Source organism: Haematobia irritans, chromosome 5, assembly GCF_050003625.1.
Source record: "Haematobia irritans isolate KBUSLIRL chromosome 5, ASM5000362v1, whole genome shotgun sequence".
In the NCBI taxonomy this organism is placed as follows: Eukaryota; Metazoa; Arthropoda; class Insecta; order Diptera; family Muscidae; genus Haematobia; species Haematobia irritans.
Window position 1 is genome coordinate 72,350,865 of NC_134401.1, and position 19,689 is coordinate 72,370,553.

Here is a 19,689-nt window from a genome sequence, read left to right on the forward strand (position 1 = left end):
TCGTTCGGAAGTTAGCGTGATTTCAACAGACGGACGGACATGCTTAGATCGACTCAGAATTTCACCACGACCCAGAATATATATACTTTATGGGGTCTTAGAGCAATATTTCGATGTGTTACAAACAGAATGACAAAGTTAATATACCCCCATCCTATGATGGAGGGTATAAAAATTGTGTTGGTCGAAGCAGGGATCGAACCCAGGACCCCTGTCACCCAAGGCGGACGACCAACCACTGCTCTACGCTGCCAACAAATGTATGTTTGACAATGTTATGTTGTTAAACAATGTTATGTTTGCATCGGCTCGTGGGCGCCGCAAGCTATGCTATATAAATATAACTTATAACGATAATTATCTCTTGATGACCGTAACAGCTACGTAGCCCAGTGGTTAGTGTGCTGGCTTACAAACTGTGTGGTCCGCTGTTCGAATCCCCGTCCGGCAAAAGGTAAACTTGAAAAAAAATTATAAAATTTAACAATTTCTTCTACAATGTTTGTATTACAGAAAAATGTGCTAAGAACTAAAAAAAAACTCATGGAAGTGAAAAAAAAATGTGAGGCAATATACAATTAGGCAGAAAAAAATTTTGAGCACAATATTCTTTGGGAGAAAATTCTTCTCAGCATATAATATTTTTAGGTCCAAAAATGCCTCCAAACATATTATATGTTCACATAATAACATATAGTTTTTTGGAAGACAACATTATTGAATTTGTATGGAAAAATACAAAATGTTTGGAACTTAGACTACCCAAACATATTATATTGTTTAGACCAATATGCTTTCAAACATATTATATATTGGAAGAAATCAAACATATAAATGTTTGGGCAATACCCAAAAATTTATATGCTTGAAGCAAAATATGTTTGGGAGTATATGTTACAGAAGCGATTTTTTTTTGAGGGTGTATATTTAAAAAAGTGTGTGGAATATAAAAGCATAATAAAAAGCGCAGATGCGAGGAATGTAATCAGCAAATTTATTGGTGTCCCGAAGTATGCTGTGTAACTCAATTGAAAATCGTATTCGTCAACGCATCCGAAAACAACGTACGCATGCATGACCGCATGGTATGTAATTCCACCTTACACTGAAAAAACAGTGAACCCTTTTCCATTGCAAAATGAACTAAACTGTAGTAATATTGACCATGATTCAGCCCTTACGATTTTTTTCTGCTTGTTTAGTTTAAAATTCTCTTAAATTTTAGTTCATCTATGGCATTGTATTTTAGTTCAATTTTACACCACCATAAGATATATATATACCCTTACCAAGTTAAAAAATCTGTATTAATTTGGTTAAGTTGACTATATTTTGAGAAACCCCATAATAAAATTTCGTTAACGTCCTCTTTAAAATGTCGATGAATGAACTATTTTTAAATACATCTTTCCAAAATACAGAGAAATTAAATAATTAAAGGAAAAACAAACCGCTGTACTATTATGAAAATGTTCATACATTAAAAGCAAACCTTCTTTACTTTATTATAAAAACTTATGAAGAAAGTTCTTAATACAATGGTTTTTGTGAATAAACATTATGGCCACGTGGAACAAGACAGTAGTTCGTTTTAACTCGTCGGTTGAACATTTTGACTTATTTTTAGTTCTTTATTGTAAGTATATTTTTCAAACATCTTACTGAAAAAAATAGAAGGAGTAATGAAAATTTTAAAAATTTACACCATGTAATAAAAAATATTAATCATATTCGCTTTTAACTCACCATATTTGGGAGCATTTTATAAAATGGTATAAGGAATTCCACTTTTCTTTGGTAAACGTATCTCATGAAATTTGTACCTGAATTAATTAGAGAAAGAATGAAGTAAAAAAGCCAAAAATTTAAGAAAATTAAGAAAACTTACCAATTCTCTATTAAATTATACGTTGAGGAAAATATAAAAATTTGTCCAAATTTATTTAGGGTTACTCTGGAATTAAATATTTTGTTTACATTAAATAAAAACATTAAATTGGTTTCCAAAAAATTCTTATGAAATATATAATAAAATAAAAAACTAAATATTCTGGTTAACAGAAAGTTAAAGAAACCTTACCAATTCACTATTAAATTATAAGCAGAGGAGTAATAAAAATTATTCTAATTGTTCTGGGGCTATTCTGAAATTAAAGATTTATTTTTTACATTAAAAATATTAAATTGGTTTCCACAAAATTTGATTAAAAGTGGGGTTCAAGCGGAGGGTTCAAGTGTGGTTCACTTTGGGTTTAGTGAACTGCCTGAATTTATTCTGATAATTGGTTGATAGTTTTGCTGCAAGTAGAGGATGCTGATGAGGAATGTGGTAATTCCGAAACGTGCGTCCATCCAACCATCTTGCAGTCTATAGGGCTTTGCCCAAATAAATTTGACAAACATTTTTTTCCTCTGTTGATTAAGCTACTCTTGTAGATTAGTCAACACAATGGTTTTAAAGCTGAGATCAAAACAACAAATATTAACTAATAATAATATGAATAAAAAACATCTCTTTAAAAGAAAGTCACATTTTTAAAAAGAATACTTACCAATTTACCATTAAACTATAAGCTGAGGTGTAACAAAAAACTGTCCAAATTAATCTCGGATTACTCTGAAATTAAATATTTATTTTCTACATGGAATAATATTAAATTAAATTTCTAAAAAACAATATACTTTCCATTTCAGCATTTTTTCTTAAATATTGAACATTCTTAATGACTTTTTCAAAGCTTCGGATCACTATCGTACATCTCATCGCTAAAGTATTAATAACTCACTTAAGAGGTTTAATAAGCAAACGCTAATTTATCTCACAATATCAAAATATTCCATACCTTTATATTCCCTTGTTGCATACCTGCTAAAAAGATACAACAGCCCACGCCAACTATACAACTGAAGCATGCCAAACAAAACCGGGCAAAACCCAAATATTCCTACAACAAAAACACATGTGCCTTCATTGAAAACAACACCTCATCCAGACAAATAAACCATCCGCGAATAACAAACACACGCAAACCACTGAAAGAAGAAAACTAAAAACAACCCCACGCTCAGATATACACAACATACACAGCACTTGCTACCATTTATCATTATTGCATTGCTACCAATGCATGCTCTCACTCTCAAAAAAATTTAAGTAACGTTATCTTTACATTCTCTGATTATAAAGTAAAACACTATTTAATTAGAAAATAACGGCGTAGGAAAATCTCGTAGTGTGACATTTACGTATGTTCAGTTTACTTTTACCATTTATTAAATCGCGTTGGAGTAGTATTTGTTGTGATGCATACAAAGAGCACAAAAAGAGTACTTAACTAAAAATAGAGCACTTTGGCGTGCTCTTTTGGCCTATCTTGTTTTAAGAGCACATTTTGTAAAAAGAGCACATGTGCTCTTTAAAAGAGCACGTCTGGCATCCTACCTTAGGAAGTGATGCAAATTCAGTGCAACGGCTGTTAAAATGGCGGGCATCCGTCCTATGAAAAGCCCATGTTAAATTCATCGCTTCTGCACAAATTTTCGGATCGAAAAATACCATTTTCACAACTTTTTTGGCGACGCATTTTTTGCTGGGTACACACAAACATTTTTTTTATTTCAATCACGAAAATCGCGGATTCAACCATTTTTTTAATTGAAATGTCTTCAATCACGAAAATGATAGTATCAATCACCCACTTTGACTGAAAACCAACACGATTTTCAATTAAAAATTTAATTGAATTTTGTCACGGAATCAATTAATTGTGTGATTGAATCAAAAAAAAACAGTGGTTTTTTGACATAAAATTCAATCAAATTAATTTCGCGACATAAATAAATCAACTATTTGATTGATTCAATTAAATTATTAATTGATACTGGCAATAAATTTCAATCAAAAAATGTATATATTGCGTCCCAAAATCTTATTTAGTTTTATTTGAAATAAAAGAAAATATGCGATTCTTATAAAAAATTTTCAATATTTTATTTTTCTGAATTATGCTATAGACTAAAGAATTTGGTTTTTGTTATTTGTGTGTTTTGTTCTAACATAACTTAGACATACAACTATGATCAACAACAACTAAAGGGTTAAAAAAAATAAACTATATAAATCATTATTTTCCTTATCATATTAACGACGTCAGCATATTCCTTCTAATATGTAGATGCACCTAGATTTCCAATAAATCAGCAGCCTGTAAGCTAAATTAGATTTTCTGAAAGTAAACAGAATAATTCGAATTTAATATTGTTCAATTAAAAGTTAAGTTAATGCATATAATATCAAGTTCAATTCTTAGTTCCAGGTTGCAGATTTATAATTTTCTTTTGCAGTTATAGTCTTTTAGCATAAAAAGGTGTATTAAGTAGCTCGGTAATTGTATTTTAGTAACAATTCCTTTCCAAAATTTCCACACATTGACATCGTCTATTAAAATTTTAACCAATCAAAGACAAAAATAATGGCAAAGCAATGTAATATTTGGTATTATATTGATGATACTCTGCAAATTCTGGAAATAGAAAAAAATATAAATGGTAAATACATATGTTTATTATTTTCGGATATTTTTCATATTTTTAAATCCAAAAGAAAGAACTTTTAACCATAACATAATTCAGCTCATTAGTTTATATGTTCTCTACTTGGGTTCAAACTGTAGAAGGCAGGTAAAACAAAAATGCAATTTAATGCCAACGCTACTTCGCAACTTCAAGGTGAATCCATAGACAATAGATTACATATAGATGAGCCATGGGTGTCAAGCTATGTTTGACAGTTCCGAAGATTAAGAATAAACGAAGAAAATAAGAGCACGCTTACATTTTCTTTCGTTTCCCTTTTTGTAGTTTGCCAATTTTACACAAAATTAGAACGTTTATGATGCCCCAGAGGTTTTATAAATAAATTAATATATTTATTCCGTATTTTCGCGGTTTTGGTCACAATTTATTGTTCAAATATGAACTTTTATATTTGAACACCAAATTGTGGCCAAAACCGCGAAAATACGAAATTTAATTTTGAGCAGCATTGCTCTTTACGAACAACACAAAAGCAAATGCACGAAAATTAATGTTTGGGACTGACTCTTTACGAAAAAATCAAAACGAAATGTCAGAAAATTAATTTTTGGAACTGACACATTTTTTGGAGAGACAAGCATATCATCTATACAAAATTTAAAAAATTTGACGAAAATTTTTCCAATTAAAATTTTAATTGAGTTTTAAAGAATATTCAATTAAAATTTTAATTGATACAACAAATTTTTTAATTGAAACAAAAATCAATCACAAAATTAATAGTATCAATTAATTTTTTAATTGACCGTCAATTAATTTTTTAATTGATACTATCATTTCCGTGATTGAAGACATTTCAATTAAAAAATTAATTGGATCAATTGATTTCCTGATTGAATAAAAAAAAATTTTTGTGTATATATTTTATAATGTATGGGTGAATTTTCCAACAAACCCATACCGCTCTCGGTTTAAAAAAAAACTAAAAGTGAAAAAAATACCTTTTGATTGCAAACATATTCTTATATATTTGATAAGGAGTTGATTTTGAAATTGCTCACTAAAAGAAATGAATAAAAAAATATTATTTTAGTCCGTTTAATGTAAACAGGCGCCAATGGAAAACGGTATTTACATATCACAATTGCTTACCTTAATTGTTTCAAATGCGTTCTGCCATATATTTTTTCAAACATTTACCACGTGGCCATTTATTATTGCACACTTTATTTATTTCAACCCTTTGCTATGATTTGTTATTGCGTTCAAAATATTTATGCGCACATTTCGAACGCAGCAGACAGAAAGTAGCCAATCATGTTTTTCAATTTACGCGAAAAACAAAAACTCAACCGTTCGTTACGAGTTACTTCCACAGACTTATCTCTTAATCATACGTTATTGAATAAATACCCATTCTCTTTTTGTTCTCTTTTCGCTCTTTACATCGCTCAAAATTATTCAATTTCAATCACAAAGGTGATTGGATCAATCACATGTGTTATTGGAAACGGAAAAATTTTCAATCACGTTTGTAATTGAGAATTATTTCCGAATTGATTAACAAATTGATTGAATCAATTAATATTTTAATTGGAAACCTAGGTTAGGTTAGGTTAGGTTAAAGTGGCAGCCCGATTAAGATTCAGGCTCACTTAGACTATTCAGTCCATTGTGATACCACATTAACTAAAAGTACCTATTACATATGGGCACTTCTAGTTTTAACCGCTGAACCTTCTTGATTATTTTTCTTTGTTGAACCAACCAGATTGTTCCAAAAACAGTAGCAGACTGCTTAAGTTAACGTTTTCCAGATCCGCCAGTAATCTGAAGCTATATGCTCCTAAAAGTTGCTTGCGCTTTACACAAAATGCAGGACACTCACACAAGAGGTGTTTAATTGATTCTTTTTCCTCCGCATCATGACAGCTCATACAATAGTCATTATACTTCGCGCCAATAGTTTTTGCAAAATCGCCTATCAGGCAGCGACCCGTTATAGCAGATATCAGGAGTGATATCTGACGTCTCGAGAACATTAGCATATCTAGTGTGCGGTTTAAGTTGAAATGGGGCCATATTTGCTTGGTGTCGTTACAACCCTTGCAATTCTCCCATCGAACATTTGCCATCATAACAGCCTTCTCACGCAGCATGAGCTTGCAGGTAGCTAGGGGCATACCAACAAATTCTAGTTCCCCTGGAATATGTAAGGTAGTCCCTAGCCTTGCCAACTCATCCGCTTCGCAGTTCCCCGGTATGTTCCTATGGCCAGGCACCCATATTAGGTGAATATTGTACTGCTCAGCCATCTCATTGAGAGATTTGCGGCAGTCGATGGCCGTTTTCGAGTTGAGGAACACAGAGTCCAAGGATTTTATTGCAGGTTGACTGTCTGAGTATATATTAATGCCCACATTTTTTGGAACATTACTTCTCAGCCAATTCGCCACCTCTCTTATTGCTAATATTTCAGCCTGAAAAACACTATAGTGATTAGGTAATCTTTTCGCTATTCGAAGTTCCAGATCATTAGAATATACTCCGAACCCCACTTGTCCATCCAATTTGGAGCCATCAGTGTAGAAATCTATATATTCTTTATTCCCCGGGGTCTGTGTGCACCACGCCTCACTGTTGGGAATTAGAGTCTCAAACTTTTTGTCGAAAAGTGGACTCGCCAAAGTGTAATCCACTACGTTAGGCACATCTGGCATTGTTTTGAGGACAGAACTGTGACCGTAACCTTTTTCCGACCACAGCGATAGTTCGCGCAACCGCACAGCCGTTGTTGCAGCTGACTGTTTGGCCAAAATGTCTAAAGGCAATAGATGCAGCACGACATTAAGGGAATTTGTTCCTGTCTTGCTGAATGCGCCTGAAATACACAAACACGCCATACGCTGAACTTTATCTAAACAAGTCGGTTTCTGAAGTGCCGGCCACCAGACTACAACACCATATAGCATTATAGGTCTAACCACTGCCGTGTATAGCCAATGCACAATTTTTGGTTTCAGTCCCCACTTTTTTCCTATTGCCTTTTTGCACGAGTACAAAGCTACAGTTGCCTTTCTCGCCCTTTCTTCAATATTAAGCTTAAAGTTCAGCTTCCTGTCCAAAATAACGCCAAGGTATTTTGCACATTCACCAAAGGGAATTTCAATACCCCCTAAGGAAATAGGCCTAACCGTGGGAGTTTTGCGATCGTTGCAGTACATGACTAATTCTGTCTTTGCAGGATTTACCCCAAGACCATTGTCTTTCGCCCATTTCTCAGTCATCCGGAGGGCCCTCTGAATAATATCTCTGATTGTGGATGGGAATTTTCCCCTGACTGCCAGAGCCACATCATCTGCGTATGCCACCACTTTTATCCTTTCTTTTTCTAGAGTAACCAGAAGGCTATTTATAGCAACATTCCAAAGAAGAGGTGATATAACTCCTCCTTGGGGAGTGCCTCTGTTCACATACCTTTGTATGTTTGCTTGACCTAGTGTGGCTGAAATACGTCTCTTCATTAGCAGTTCGTCTAACAGCCTGAGTATACATGGATCAACATTCAGAGTTGTCAGTCCATTTAATATCGAGCTCGGATGGACATTATTGAACGCCCCTTCGATGTCTAGAAACGCCACGATTGTGTATTCTTTGACAGATAGTGAGCTTTCAATAAAGCTAACTAGTTCATGTAGTGCGGTCTCAGTAGACCTGCCCTTCGAGTATGCATGCTGTCCTTTCGAGAACAACCTTGAATCGATGCTAGTTCTAAGATAAATATCTATCATCCTCTCCAGAGTCTTAAGTAGGAATGAGGATAAGCTGATTGGTCGGAAATCCTTCGCCCTCGAGTGAGAGGCTTTTCCCGCTTTAGGTATGAAAACGACTTTTGTTTCCCTCCACTTTCCTGGGATATATGATAAGTTGATACATCCTTTATATATCACTGACAACCAGGGGATAATTTTGTCAGTTACAGCTTGTAACTCCGCCGGAGTAATTCCATCAGGTCCGGGGGATTTGAATGGTCCAAAGCTATTTAGCGCCCATCTTATTCTAGTTTCCGATACAATTTCCTCGACAGGAAACGACCGCTGAGCAACTGTGGCACCGCCAGTACATGGTTCAACCGTCTGATTTCCAGGAAAATGTGTGTCCAATAGTACCTCCAGCGTCTCCTCACTGGACGTTGTCCAATTTCCCTCCGATGTTTTAATGAAACCTGGAGCGGAGTTGGTGGATGCTAGAACCTTCCGTAGTCTGGAAGCCTCGGACGTATTCTCAATACTGCTGCAGTAGTCATTCCAAGAGTTATGCTGAGCCTTTCTCAGTTCTCGCTTGTATCCTCTCAGATTCCTCTTGTAAGCATCCCAGTCCTCAGGGGCTCTGGTGGACTTTGCCTTGTTAAAGAGCTTCCTGCAGGATTTCCTCATATTACTTAATTCCGTAGACCACCATGGTGGTCGATGTTTCCCCCTTGGCTTTCCTCTAGGGCATGCAGCTTTCAGTGAGATGTTGAAGGCCTTAGTAATCCGCTCCACTGCGTGTTCGATATCTTGCACATTTCTCATATTTGTCTCTGTTATTTCCGGTATCATCATATTGAACGATTCCCTATACCTATTCCAGTCAGCTTTCCTAACATTTGGCGAAAATATGGTCTTGGTGATATGAACATCAAATTTGAAACTGATGTAGCGATGATCTGAGAAGCTGTGTTCACTTAAAACATGCCACTCAGATATCATTTCATTCAGTTCTTGCGAGGCCAAGGTGATGTCCAAAACCTCTTGCCTGTTTTTAGTGACAAAGGTTGGGGCATCTCCCTTGTTGCAAACTACCAGATTAGTACGCAAAATAAACTCTATTAGCGACTCTCCCCTTGCATTAGTATCACTACTTCCCCATATACTATGATGCGCATTCGCATCGCATCCCATAATGAGTTTCGTCTTTGTTTTCAGTGACTCCTCAACTAAGGTCTTAACGGCACATGGAGGCATCTCCCTGTCATGTCCCATATAGACCGAAGATACCCAATATTTGCATTTGGCTATTTCTAAATTGGCAACGACAGTGTCTGCATTGCACATTGAAGGAAGCAGAAACAAGTTAAGCTCGTTTTTAGCAATTATACAGGCTCGAATTACATCATTACCAGTATACTGCAATAGTTTGTACCCCGGAGTACTTAATTCACATATTTTGTTTCTATAAACATATGGTTCTTGAATAAGAACTATGTCTATGTCCCCTTTCATCAGGAGAACTTTTAAGGCAGCACATGCAGCCTTACAATGATGAAGATTTATCTGGAGGATCCGTAGGACCATCGAGATTTTCAACAACCGTCACATCAGCCGCTTCGATCGAGTCATCAAGAATGTCCTCTTCAGAGATATCGGTGACTCTCGCAATAACCATAGGTTCGACTTTGGTGAGTTCTGAGGCAATAGAAGCCTCCTCACGCATACGGTATCTATCCATGTCTTCAACTTTGGTATCTCCCTCGACTTCGCAAGAGGATCCGCTTACTTCTGATTCAGACAGAGGCTTGTCCATTTCTGAATCCTTTAGCTGATCGTTTTTATACACCTTCATTTGGATATAATGAAAGCCATAACATACACGGCCCTGGGACTTTGCCAGATGTGGCAAAGACTGAGTGTTCAATATAAACACTGCATGCCGTCTTGGTCCATCCACTTCATCCAAACGGCCAACCTTCCAATCAGCTGTTGGAAGATCTGGATTGCATCGTTTCAGTCTATTTAAAATAGATTCAGGGTCAGAAGGGTTTGCAGGTATCCAGGCATGTGCTCTAGGTCTAGCCGGTATGTCTTTCTTCTCGACTAACTCTAGAGCAGCTCCTTCCCAAACTTCACCAATTAGTATCAGAGCAGCTTTAAAACATTCTATAGACCTCTGGTCCTCAAATGCGACTAGCTTAAATCGTCCTTGATACCAACCAGCCTCTTGGTGTCGAGGATCTGGGCCGGGAAACTTTTCCAGCACCTGTGAGTAGACGACAGATAGAGCATTCTCAATTTCCCCCCATTTTTGCTTTGGAACCATACCGTCCAATGCTCCTTTATTAATGATAGCCATCACAAGGCTATCTTTAGCAACTGAGGCAAACGATCTTTGATCCCTTTTGGAGGATGGCAGCTCATCCGGCGATCGTTCCCTTTTTCCAGTCTCAAGAATTCCTTGAGCCCATTTTAAGGAATCGCTTTGTTTAGCCGACAGCGTGCTTGGGTCGACTGATCCTAACTTCTTTAGGATAAACAAAGCATTTCTGCGTTCCTTGAATCTCTTTCGTGAGGGATTACCTCCTTTTGATGTCGTTACCTTAGAAAAAGTTCGACTTGTCAGAGTGTCGCCACCTGTCGACCCGTCTACAGGTCGACTAATTGGGCCTAACTCTTGGTCATTGCCCAGATTTATAACTCCAGTCGATACCCGTCCACTGGGCCCTGAAGTTAGCAACCCAGTGGATGACTTGGAATTTCGCTGCATGGTGGCTTAATATCCCACCACACTTGAAATTCGTAGTAGGTACCTATTACGATGAGTTTATCCGCTATTGAAAAACACGTCCGTTCCGTTCGACGGTTGAATTGGAAACCTAACAAATATCAATCATTTTTTAATTGGTTTTTATTCGGATTTGATTAAATAATTAATTGAACCAATTAACATATTAATTTAATCCGTTTATTTATGTATATACTTTTATTTTGCTTCTTTTATGGTAGAAAAGTACAATTCTCAATAAATGTTATCCTTTAAAATTCACGTTAGGTTTAATGAATTTTTGTAAATAACGAAAGGGCCTGATAATATATCGTTCCTAAAACCGAGCTTCGACTGTACATATTTTGTCATATGCCATTTATTCATTTACCATTACAATTTATTATTACATTATTAACGAATAATTTTAATAGTCACACTTGCTTTTCTTTCTTTTTTATAATTTGAAACTTTAAGTTTTCGCTCTTACAGCAGCCTTGCTAGGTGCAAGATTTCGTACTGGATCTAATGCAGGAACTCTTGGCTTTGGAAATTTACCTGGAATTTGTGGGGATATATCAGACGTAGTCCAAAGTGACGAAACAGATGGTGCCGAGTGCAATAGTTTTAATGCTCCTGATGGATGTTATATGGGTAGAAGGCGTAGCCGTGCAGTCTTATATCAACTCTCTGGCCATTATAAACCTGAAAAAAGTGCAAAAAATAAATTGAAACTTGGAAACGTGAGTACCAATTCTCAACCAAATCCATCCAGAAATTATCACTATATGCCACAATATAAAATACTATACTTCGAAAATTATAACTTATAAATATGATATGCGCTAATGTACATACATAGTTGACGGATATAAGCACATCTCATATAATAAAAAACGTATATAAAAAATGTTATACAAACACCATGTTTTTTGGTGCTTTTTTACGAAAAAGATTTCGTACAAAAAAAAAAAAAAAAAAAACGTTGATAAGAAATGATAAAAGATGACAATTTTGTTAATATTATAACTCCTATAAGAAAATTTGGTTATGAGACAGCAACTATACGTTATTAGTTTTCAACGACTGCACTGAAATGTATTTCTATTATGTTTTAGTAATAAGCGAAATATAAGAACAGGAAGAGGATGTAGAGATATCAGACACTATAAGTAAAAGCAGCAAAAAGATGTAAACAGTTTTTAAAATACATGTGGCACGACTGGTGCCACAGAGGACAGCAGAGAGAATAAAAAGACAAGAGGACGAAAATTTCTCTTCTACAAAAACAACGAATGTCAACCTATAGATGTCGCACAATACCTGCAGCTTTGGTATTACCGACGTTGTGGTCGAAGCGCTGTTTTGATAAATTGTTTATAAAGGCATCGGCAGTTATAATCAAAGATTATAGAAGAGGAAGATGGGAGATTGGCTACTGAGCACATCAAACCATTTACCACATTAGTTTAATACTCGAACCAAACGCGTATACGACAAGTATTGACATAGCATTAAAATGCAAATAAAAAGAAATTAAGAGCACGAAATAAATTTCCATAAAGGGGAAAATGTAATGTTTTTTGTTGTTGTCTAAAATTTAACATTGTTTCATTAAGAAAATTACATTTTTCATTTAAAAAATTACAAACATGTATTAAACTAATCTATTAAATGCAACATTTGGTATGACGCAAGCCAATCTCCCATCTTCCTCAAATCTATAATCTTTGGTTATAATTTCAAATTGTCTGCCAAAAAATGTAATGGAATGAAAACATTTATAAAAAAGAACATTTGTTACTGCAAAGTCCTATTTTCTGTACTCAGTACCAATCGACATTCAACAGGCGTCACTTTCCTTAATTTTTTTATTGGAAACTTTTGCAAAAGTGTTTGGCAAGGTCGTTATAAAGAATTTCTTCTGAAGACTTTGATTTTAATTCTTGAATAAGATCGCTATAAATTATGTCTTAGTGAAGCGTAAGTGGAATGTCTTTGGTAATGTTTTTTTGAGACAAAACATTAAGCAGCTTATATCCTGCCATTCCATTTATAGGGTGAAAAGAGACAAAAAACAACGGAATTGGGAATAAAATGGAAAAATGAAAATGAAATTTCTAAATTATTTTCTGTCGTAAAACAAATTGAGACAAAAAGAAGGAAACAAAATTATATCTCGGCTATTGTTGCCGACGACTTATATTTTCTCTTTGGAGAACCTCTATAAATACTGTGTACTTTTTACAAAAATTGGATCACCATTATTCCCGCAATAATAATTAACATATATTTTACTGACTTATCTTCTTTAGTTTGGGCGGGCAATGAAACAATTTCATTAATTACTTCCCCGGTGTTTTCAATATTTTTCAACTCCTCAGCTCCCATTTTATAATGTACAGAAAACAGACGTTTTGTTAGTTGTTAGGAGGTCTTGATAAAAATTAAAAGAAAATGGAATATATATAACAAATTGTTGGTTCTGTCAGCGTCTTCACTGATAGTGCCCAAGCGTCATGATAACAGGTTGGCTGATAAGTCCCCGGTCTGACACATAGATGGCGTCGCTAGTATTAAATGTATATTATTTTTATATAGTACCAACCTTCAAATGATTCGCGTCAAAAGTTGACGTCTGTAAGTCAATTAGTTTGTGAGATAGAGCGTCTTTTGTGAAGCAACTTTTGTTATTGTGAAAAAATGGAAAAAAAGAAATGTCGTGTTTTGATAAAATACTGTTTTCTGAAGGGGAAAAATACGGTGAAGCAAAAACTTGGCTTGATAATGAGTTTCCGGACTCTGCCCCAGGGAAATCAATAACAATTGATTGGTATGCAAAATATAAGCGTGGAGAAATGAGCACGGAGGACGGTGAACGCGGTGGACGCCCGAAAGAGGTGGTTACCGATGAAAACATCGAAAAAATCCACAAAATGATTTTGAATGACCGTAAAATGAAGTTGATCGAGATAGCAGAGGCCTTAAAGATATCAATGGAACGTGTTGGTCATAACATTCATCAATATTTGGATATGCGGAAGCTCTGTGGAAAATGGGTGCCGCGCGAGTTCACATTTGTTAACTCGTAATACACCCGAGTTTTTCCGTCGATATGTGACAATGGATGAAACATGGCTCCATCACTACACTCCTGAGTCCAATCGACAGTTGGCTGAGTGGACAGCGACCGGTGAACCGTCTCCGAAGCGTGGACATACTCAAAAGTCCGCTGGCAAAGTAATGGCCTCTGTTTTTTGGGATGCGCATGGAATAATTTTTATTGATTATCTTGAGAAGGGAAAAACCATCAACAGTGACTATTATATGGCGTTATTGGAGCGTTTTGTCATGGTCTGTCGCATTACATTTGATGTAACACTAAGTACCGGATTTTTTGTTACTTGCTAAATTTAAAACTTTTTTTGTTCAAGTAGTCTTTCGTTTTGAAATTAAAATAATTAAAACTTCATTCAGAGAAAATTTTATTCGATTTCTAAAGCTATCTTTGTTACGTCAAATTCGATTTAAAATTTTAACAAACAAAGAAAAAGAAAAATTGTAAAAAAAAAAAAAAAAAATAAAACAAACAGAAAAGGATATCTAACGAAAATTGGCATCGCATTTACCGCGATACATCTTTAATTGATTTCATCTCATACTATCAACTAAGTCGTAAATTTTGTCTCCCTTCTTTTTATGGTAAGTTTATTTCGTATTTATCCATTGAGACATACATTTGTATAGATTGAACATTGTTTTTTCCGAATAGGTCGTGGGTCCTTCTGGATCCACGTGCTTCTAACAGCTTGCTTTTTAGCTTGCCTTGTTCCCTTTATTGGATATAAACAACTAAGGATATCTCGACAGATTTACAATTACAACCATATCATTCTTAAAAACCAGACCAAACTATTTAAGAGAAGACTGCTGCAGAAGTTTCATCATAGAACACTATTTTGCCTGCAAAGCCCAATCAAAACAAGAATTTTTTTAAGTTCCATGGGATATACGTCTCCCACACTTAAATCACCAAATACATTTAACATATATCTACATACAACGAACCATAATTTGTATAGCAAATTGAGCGCATCAAATTGAAGATTTAAAAATTTTTTTTTCCTCGAATTAGACTTCACAAATCTCATCATCAGGCCTGAAGACAAAGGATTTGAATTGGTAAGTCAAACTTTATATTTATCTTCAAATTGTGCGCTTAAAAAAAAAAATACTCGGAATTTCATAATCACTCATAATTTTTACATCGTTACATCTCTTAGTACTTAATTACCATTGAATTTTCTATTATATCATAAACATTACACTATTACATTAAATTCTAAGAATCCGTTCCCAATACTTTTCACTTTACTACATGATTTAATTCTTTTGTTCAATTAACTTTCACTTATTGTTAATAAATATGAATTCTAAACTTTAAATTACTTATTATCTCACGAAAAATGAAGGCGCGTTAACGAAAAGTTACTCTAAACACCCTACAATGGCAGGGTGAGTTAATATATTAGTGGTGGTATGACATCTTTAATCACTATCCCAAGTGCTGGATCCCTATTATTGTTTTCATTCACCTCCTTTATTCTTTCTATTCCTCTATTTCGTACTTCAATGAGCTACCTTAAATTTTTATTTATGTCAACGCACCCGTATCCATTACTTGAGAATAAAAACCCCCCTAAGGACTGAGCACGGCTGGGGCTAGAAGGTAGCCACTTTTCACAAGTAATGGATCAGATAGCGAGGAGGGTCGTTACATATTTAATGGCGCCCAACGTGGGGCCTCAGCTAAGACCTTTCAGAATCATTGATCGGAATAGCTAACATCATTTTCTGATCATTGCTGAGGCACCAAAAAAAAAAAAAAAAAAAGCTACATTGTTTTTCCTTTCTTTCACTTCTGTCCTTTTTATGTCCTAGTTATTGAAGGTTATTACAGATTTTCCTGTTATTATCACAGCAAAAGTGGAGGAACGTAATACTTTCAATTAACATTTAATTTCCTATATAAATGGCTACTATTGGATTTTTGTTTCGGATCAATTTGAATTCATACCGTGTGTTAGCTATTTATATAATTTTCGATATCTTACTATCTATATTCTTCTTATAAAGACGTAATAATGATGAATTTTGAGTGAATTTTAATAGCTCATACTTATTATTACCGATTATTTGTTTGGCAAAGAAATTCTAACTTTGAAGAATTTTTATTCTAAGTTTAATATGGAATAATACTTTAAAGAGTTATCTTTGCTCTTCTGGGATCCTGTGATTGGAGATTAGAGTATATTTCGGTAGCGCTAAACCTTCATTGAGTAGTGAGTATTTGAATCTGCTTATATACATTTACATATATAAATTATAGAATTTTGTTTTTTTTTTGTTTGTTAATTGTTAAAATCAAATTTGTTCTATTGGAATTGAGATGCCCGTAACACGTAGTAGAGAGGATCTGAGCATGGAAAGTGAGGGAAATTCTGATGCAGTAGGTGGGGGAAATCAACCAGGCGATAGAATTGTAACTAGGTCCGTTAGAAGGAACATGAGACAGAGTAGAAGTTTGACAAGGAATGAATGTGGTGATGGAATTAATGTAGCTCCAATTAATAGCTTAAATGAGGAACAGATTCGTGGAATGGTTTCTGATTCACTGAGTGAGTTTCGTAACGAGATAACTTCAGTAATTACATCGCAGCTAGGAAATGCCATCAGGGAACTTAGATTAAATTCGGCCGCAGGGACTCCTCCGACTAATGATACAAGTACTTCAGCTGGAAGCAATAGTGAACCGTCCATTGTATATGACAATTCGGAACGAACATTGAATGTAATAAGAAATTGGCGCCTAACCTTCTCAGGTAATGGGAAGGATATTACGGTTGACGAATTCATATATAGAGTGGAGATAATGACCAACAATACTCTTCGGGGGGATTTTCGTCTGCTGTCTCGGCACGCTCATATGCTCTTCGACGGGAAAGCCCTAGAATGGTTTTGGCGATATAATCGTGAACAGCGGGTCATAGAATGGTCAAGGCTATCAGAGGCACTTAGAAGGCAATATAAAGACTTCTATAATGATTATGACATAAAAGACGATATAAGAAAGCGGAAACAACGCCAAAACGAGTGTTTTGATGATTATCACGATGCCGTTCTTACATTGTCAGATAGATTACAAGTACCTTTGTCAAATGAGGAATTATGTGAGATGATGATTCGTAATTTGAGAATAGATATAAGACACGAGTTATTGCACATGGACATTACTAGTGTAGCGGACTTAAGAAAGGCGGTAAGACGGCATGAGAAGTTTATTAAGGATACGCAGATAGGTAATACTTGGCGAGAATCTCGTAAAAAACTCCATGTTGCAGAGGTATTAGAGAATAGTCATAGTCAAGACGATATTTGTGGTATGGACTCGGTGAAGTGTTGGAATTGTCAAGAGTCCGGTCACATCTACAAGGATTGCACCAAGGATAGAACAATATTTTGTTATGGTTGTGGAGCCAAGGATATCTATAGGCCAGAATGTGCCAGGTGTAATGTACAGGGAAACGGAAAACCGGATGTCCTTCGGCGGAAAAGGCAACATCCGAAATTTTAAGATCAGATATAGAGGATTCCGTCAATTTTAGTAAGAACCCTGACGTACAAATTCACCCGATTGTAGAAATTTTGAATGTTGATATTAATAAGAATAGTAATAGAGCAGTGAGGAGAGCAATGCGAATGAGATTATTTTGGAAACAGCTGAAGTGTTTTCGAAATTATACCATATCGTCTATCGTAACTCGTGACTCAGACCCAAGGCCTTATGTACCGTTGAATATTAATGGGGATCTTTATTTTGCTCTACTTGATAGTGGAGCGAACAAAAGCGTAGTGGGTGGAAAATTGTCTGAAACAGTTACAAAGTTTAGAAATTTTGAAATACGTCGAGGGCACGTTAGAACTGCAGATGGACAAAAACAGGATATTTTAGGAATCATAAATTTAGAATTTTCGTTTCAGGGGAGGACGTCTAGTTTTGAGTTTTTAGTAATTCCTTCAATAAAACAAGACGTAATATGCGGTATGGACTTTTGGTTAAGGTTTGGTCTTAAGATTTCGACTGATTCTATTGATGAGATAAATACTGCTGAGGACGAGGAGGCATTGTCTAACGACCAACTAAAGAAGTTGGAGGCTATAGTGCAATTGTTTCCGAACTCGGAGAAAGAAGGTTTAGGTTGCACTTCTCTAGTAGAACACGTAATCGATACCGGTAATGCCAAACCTATTAGACAGCGATATTATCCAATCTCTCCAGCACGCGAAAAGTTATTATGTGGGGAGATTGACAGGATGCTTTCTTTAGGTGTAATTGAGGAGTGTCCAAATTCGGCGTGGTCATCACCGGGAGTTTTAGTAATTAAACCAAACAAAGTTCGTTTTTGTATTGACAGCCGAAAGTTAAATTCAGTAACGGTAAAGGATTCATACCCAATGCCCAATATTGAGGGAATTATATCTAGACTACCGCCAGTTCACTTTATTTCTAAAGTTGACTTGAAGGACGCATTCTGGCAAATTAGGTTATCGGAGAATGCAAAGCACAAAACAGCATTTACTGTGCCTAATCGTCCTTTGTATCAATTTACCAGAATGCCGTTCGGATTATGTAATTCCCCACAGACGATGTGCCGTTTAATGGATCGTGTTATACCATATAACATGAAGACACACGTCTTTGTATATTTGGACGATCTTTTGATTGTATCAGCGAGTTTTGAGGATCATCTAAAACACTTACAGCAAGTCGCTGACCGTCTTCGTCAGGCTGGACTCACAATAAATGTGAACAAAAGTTGCTTTGCCATCAAGGAGGTCAAATACCTTGGATATATTGTGGGTAATGGATCATTGAGGGTCGATCCAGATAAAGTGTGTGCCATTTCCGAATTCCCGGTTCCTAAATCAGTACGAAAATTGAGACAATTCCTAGGTATGGTCGGGTGGTACCGACGTTTTATAGAAGACTTTTCGACTTGTACATTCCCTTTGACGGAATTGCTGTCTAAGCGAAAATCATTTACCTGGACGGAAGATGCGCAAAGATCTTTTGAATTATTGAAACACAAATTGTCTACTGCCCCTGTTTTAATTAACCCTAATTTTTCCAAGCCATTCGTGTTACAGTGTGATGCTAGCACAGTAGGCATTGGTGCAGTGTTAGCACAGGTTGATGAACAGGGATGTGAGCGGCCCATTGCGTATATGTCGCAGAAACTCAATAAGTCACAGCGCAACTATACAGTAACAGAATTGGAATGCCTTGCTGTCGTGTTAGCTATTCGCAAATTTAGGGCATACATCGAAGGTCATGAATTTAAAGTCATTACGGACCATGCGAGTCTTAAATGGCTTATGGGACAGACGGACCTTTCTGGACGACTCGCAAGGTGGGCACTAAAATTACAGGCCTTTGAATTTACAATTGAGCATAGACGAGGGAAGGATAATATTGTTCCGGACGCCTTGTCTCGTGCCTATGAGATTGAGAATGTTCTTTCGGAATTAGAGGTAGAAATACTCCCGACGATAGACTTAGAGTCTAGAGCATTC

General features: G+C 35.7%; 1 protein-coding gene across 1 annotated transcript in view; it reads left to right on the forward strand.

Moving 5' to 3' along the window:
- Elk (Eag-like K[+] channel) overlaps positions 1-19,689 on the forward strand; it is a 1,103,641-nt gene that overhangs the window by 419,720 nt on the left and 664,232 nt on the right. Inside the window, exon 6 of the mRNA XM_075312997.1 lies at positions 11,533-11,798. Within this exon, the coding sequence (XP_075169112.1) occupies positions 11,533-11,798 (266 nt within the window). The remainder of the gene's footprint in view (positions 1-11,532; positions 11,799-19,689) is intronic.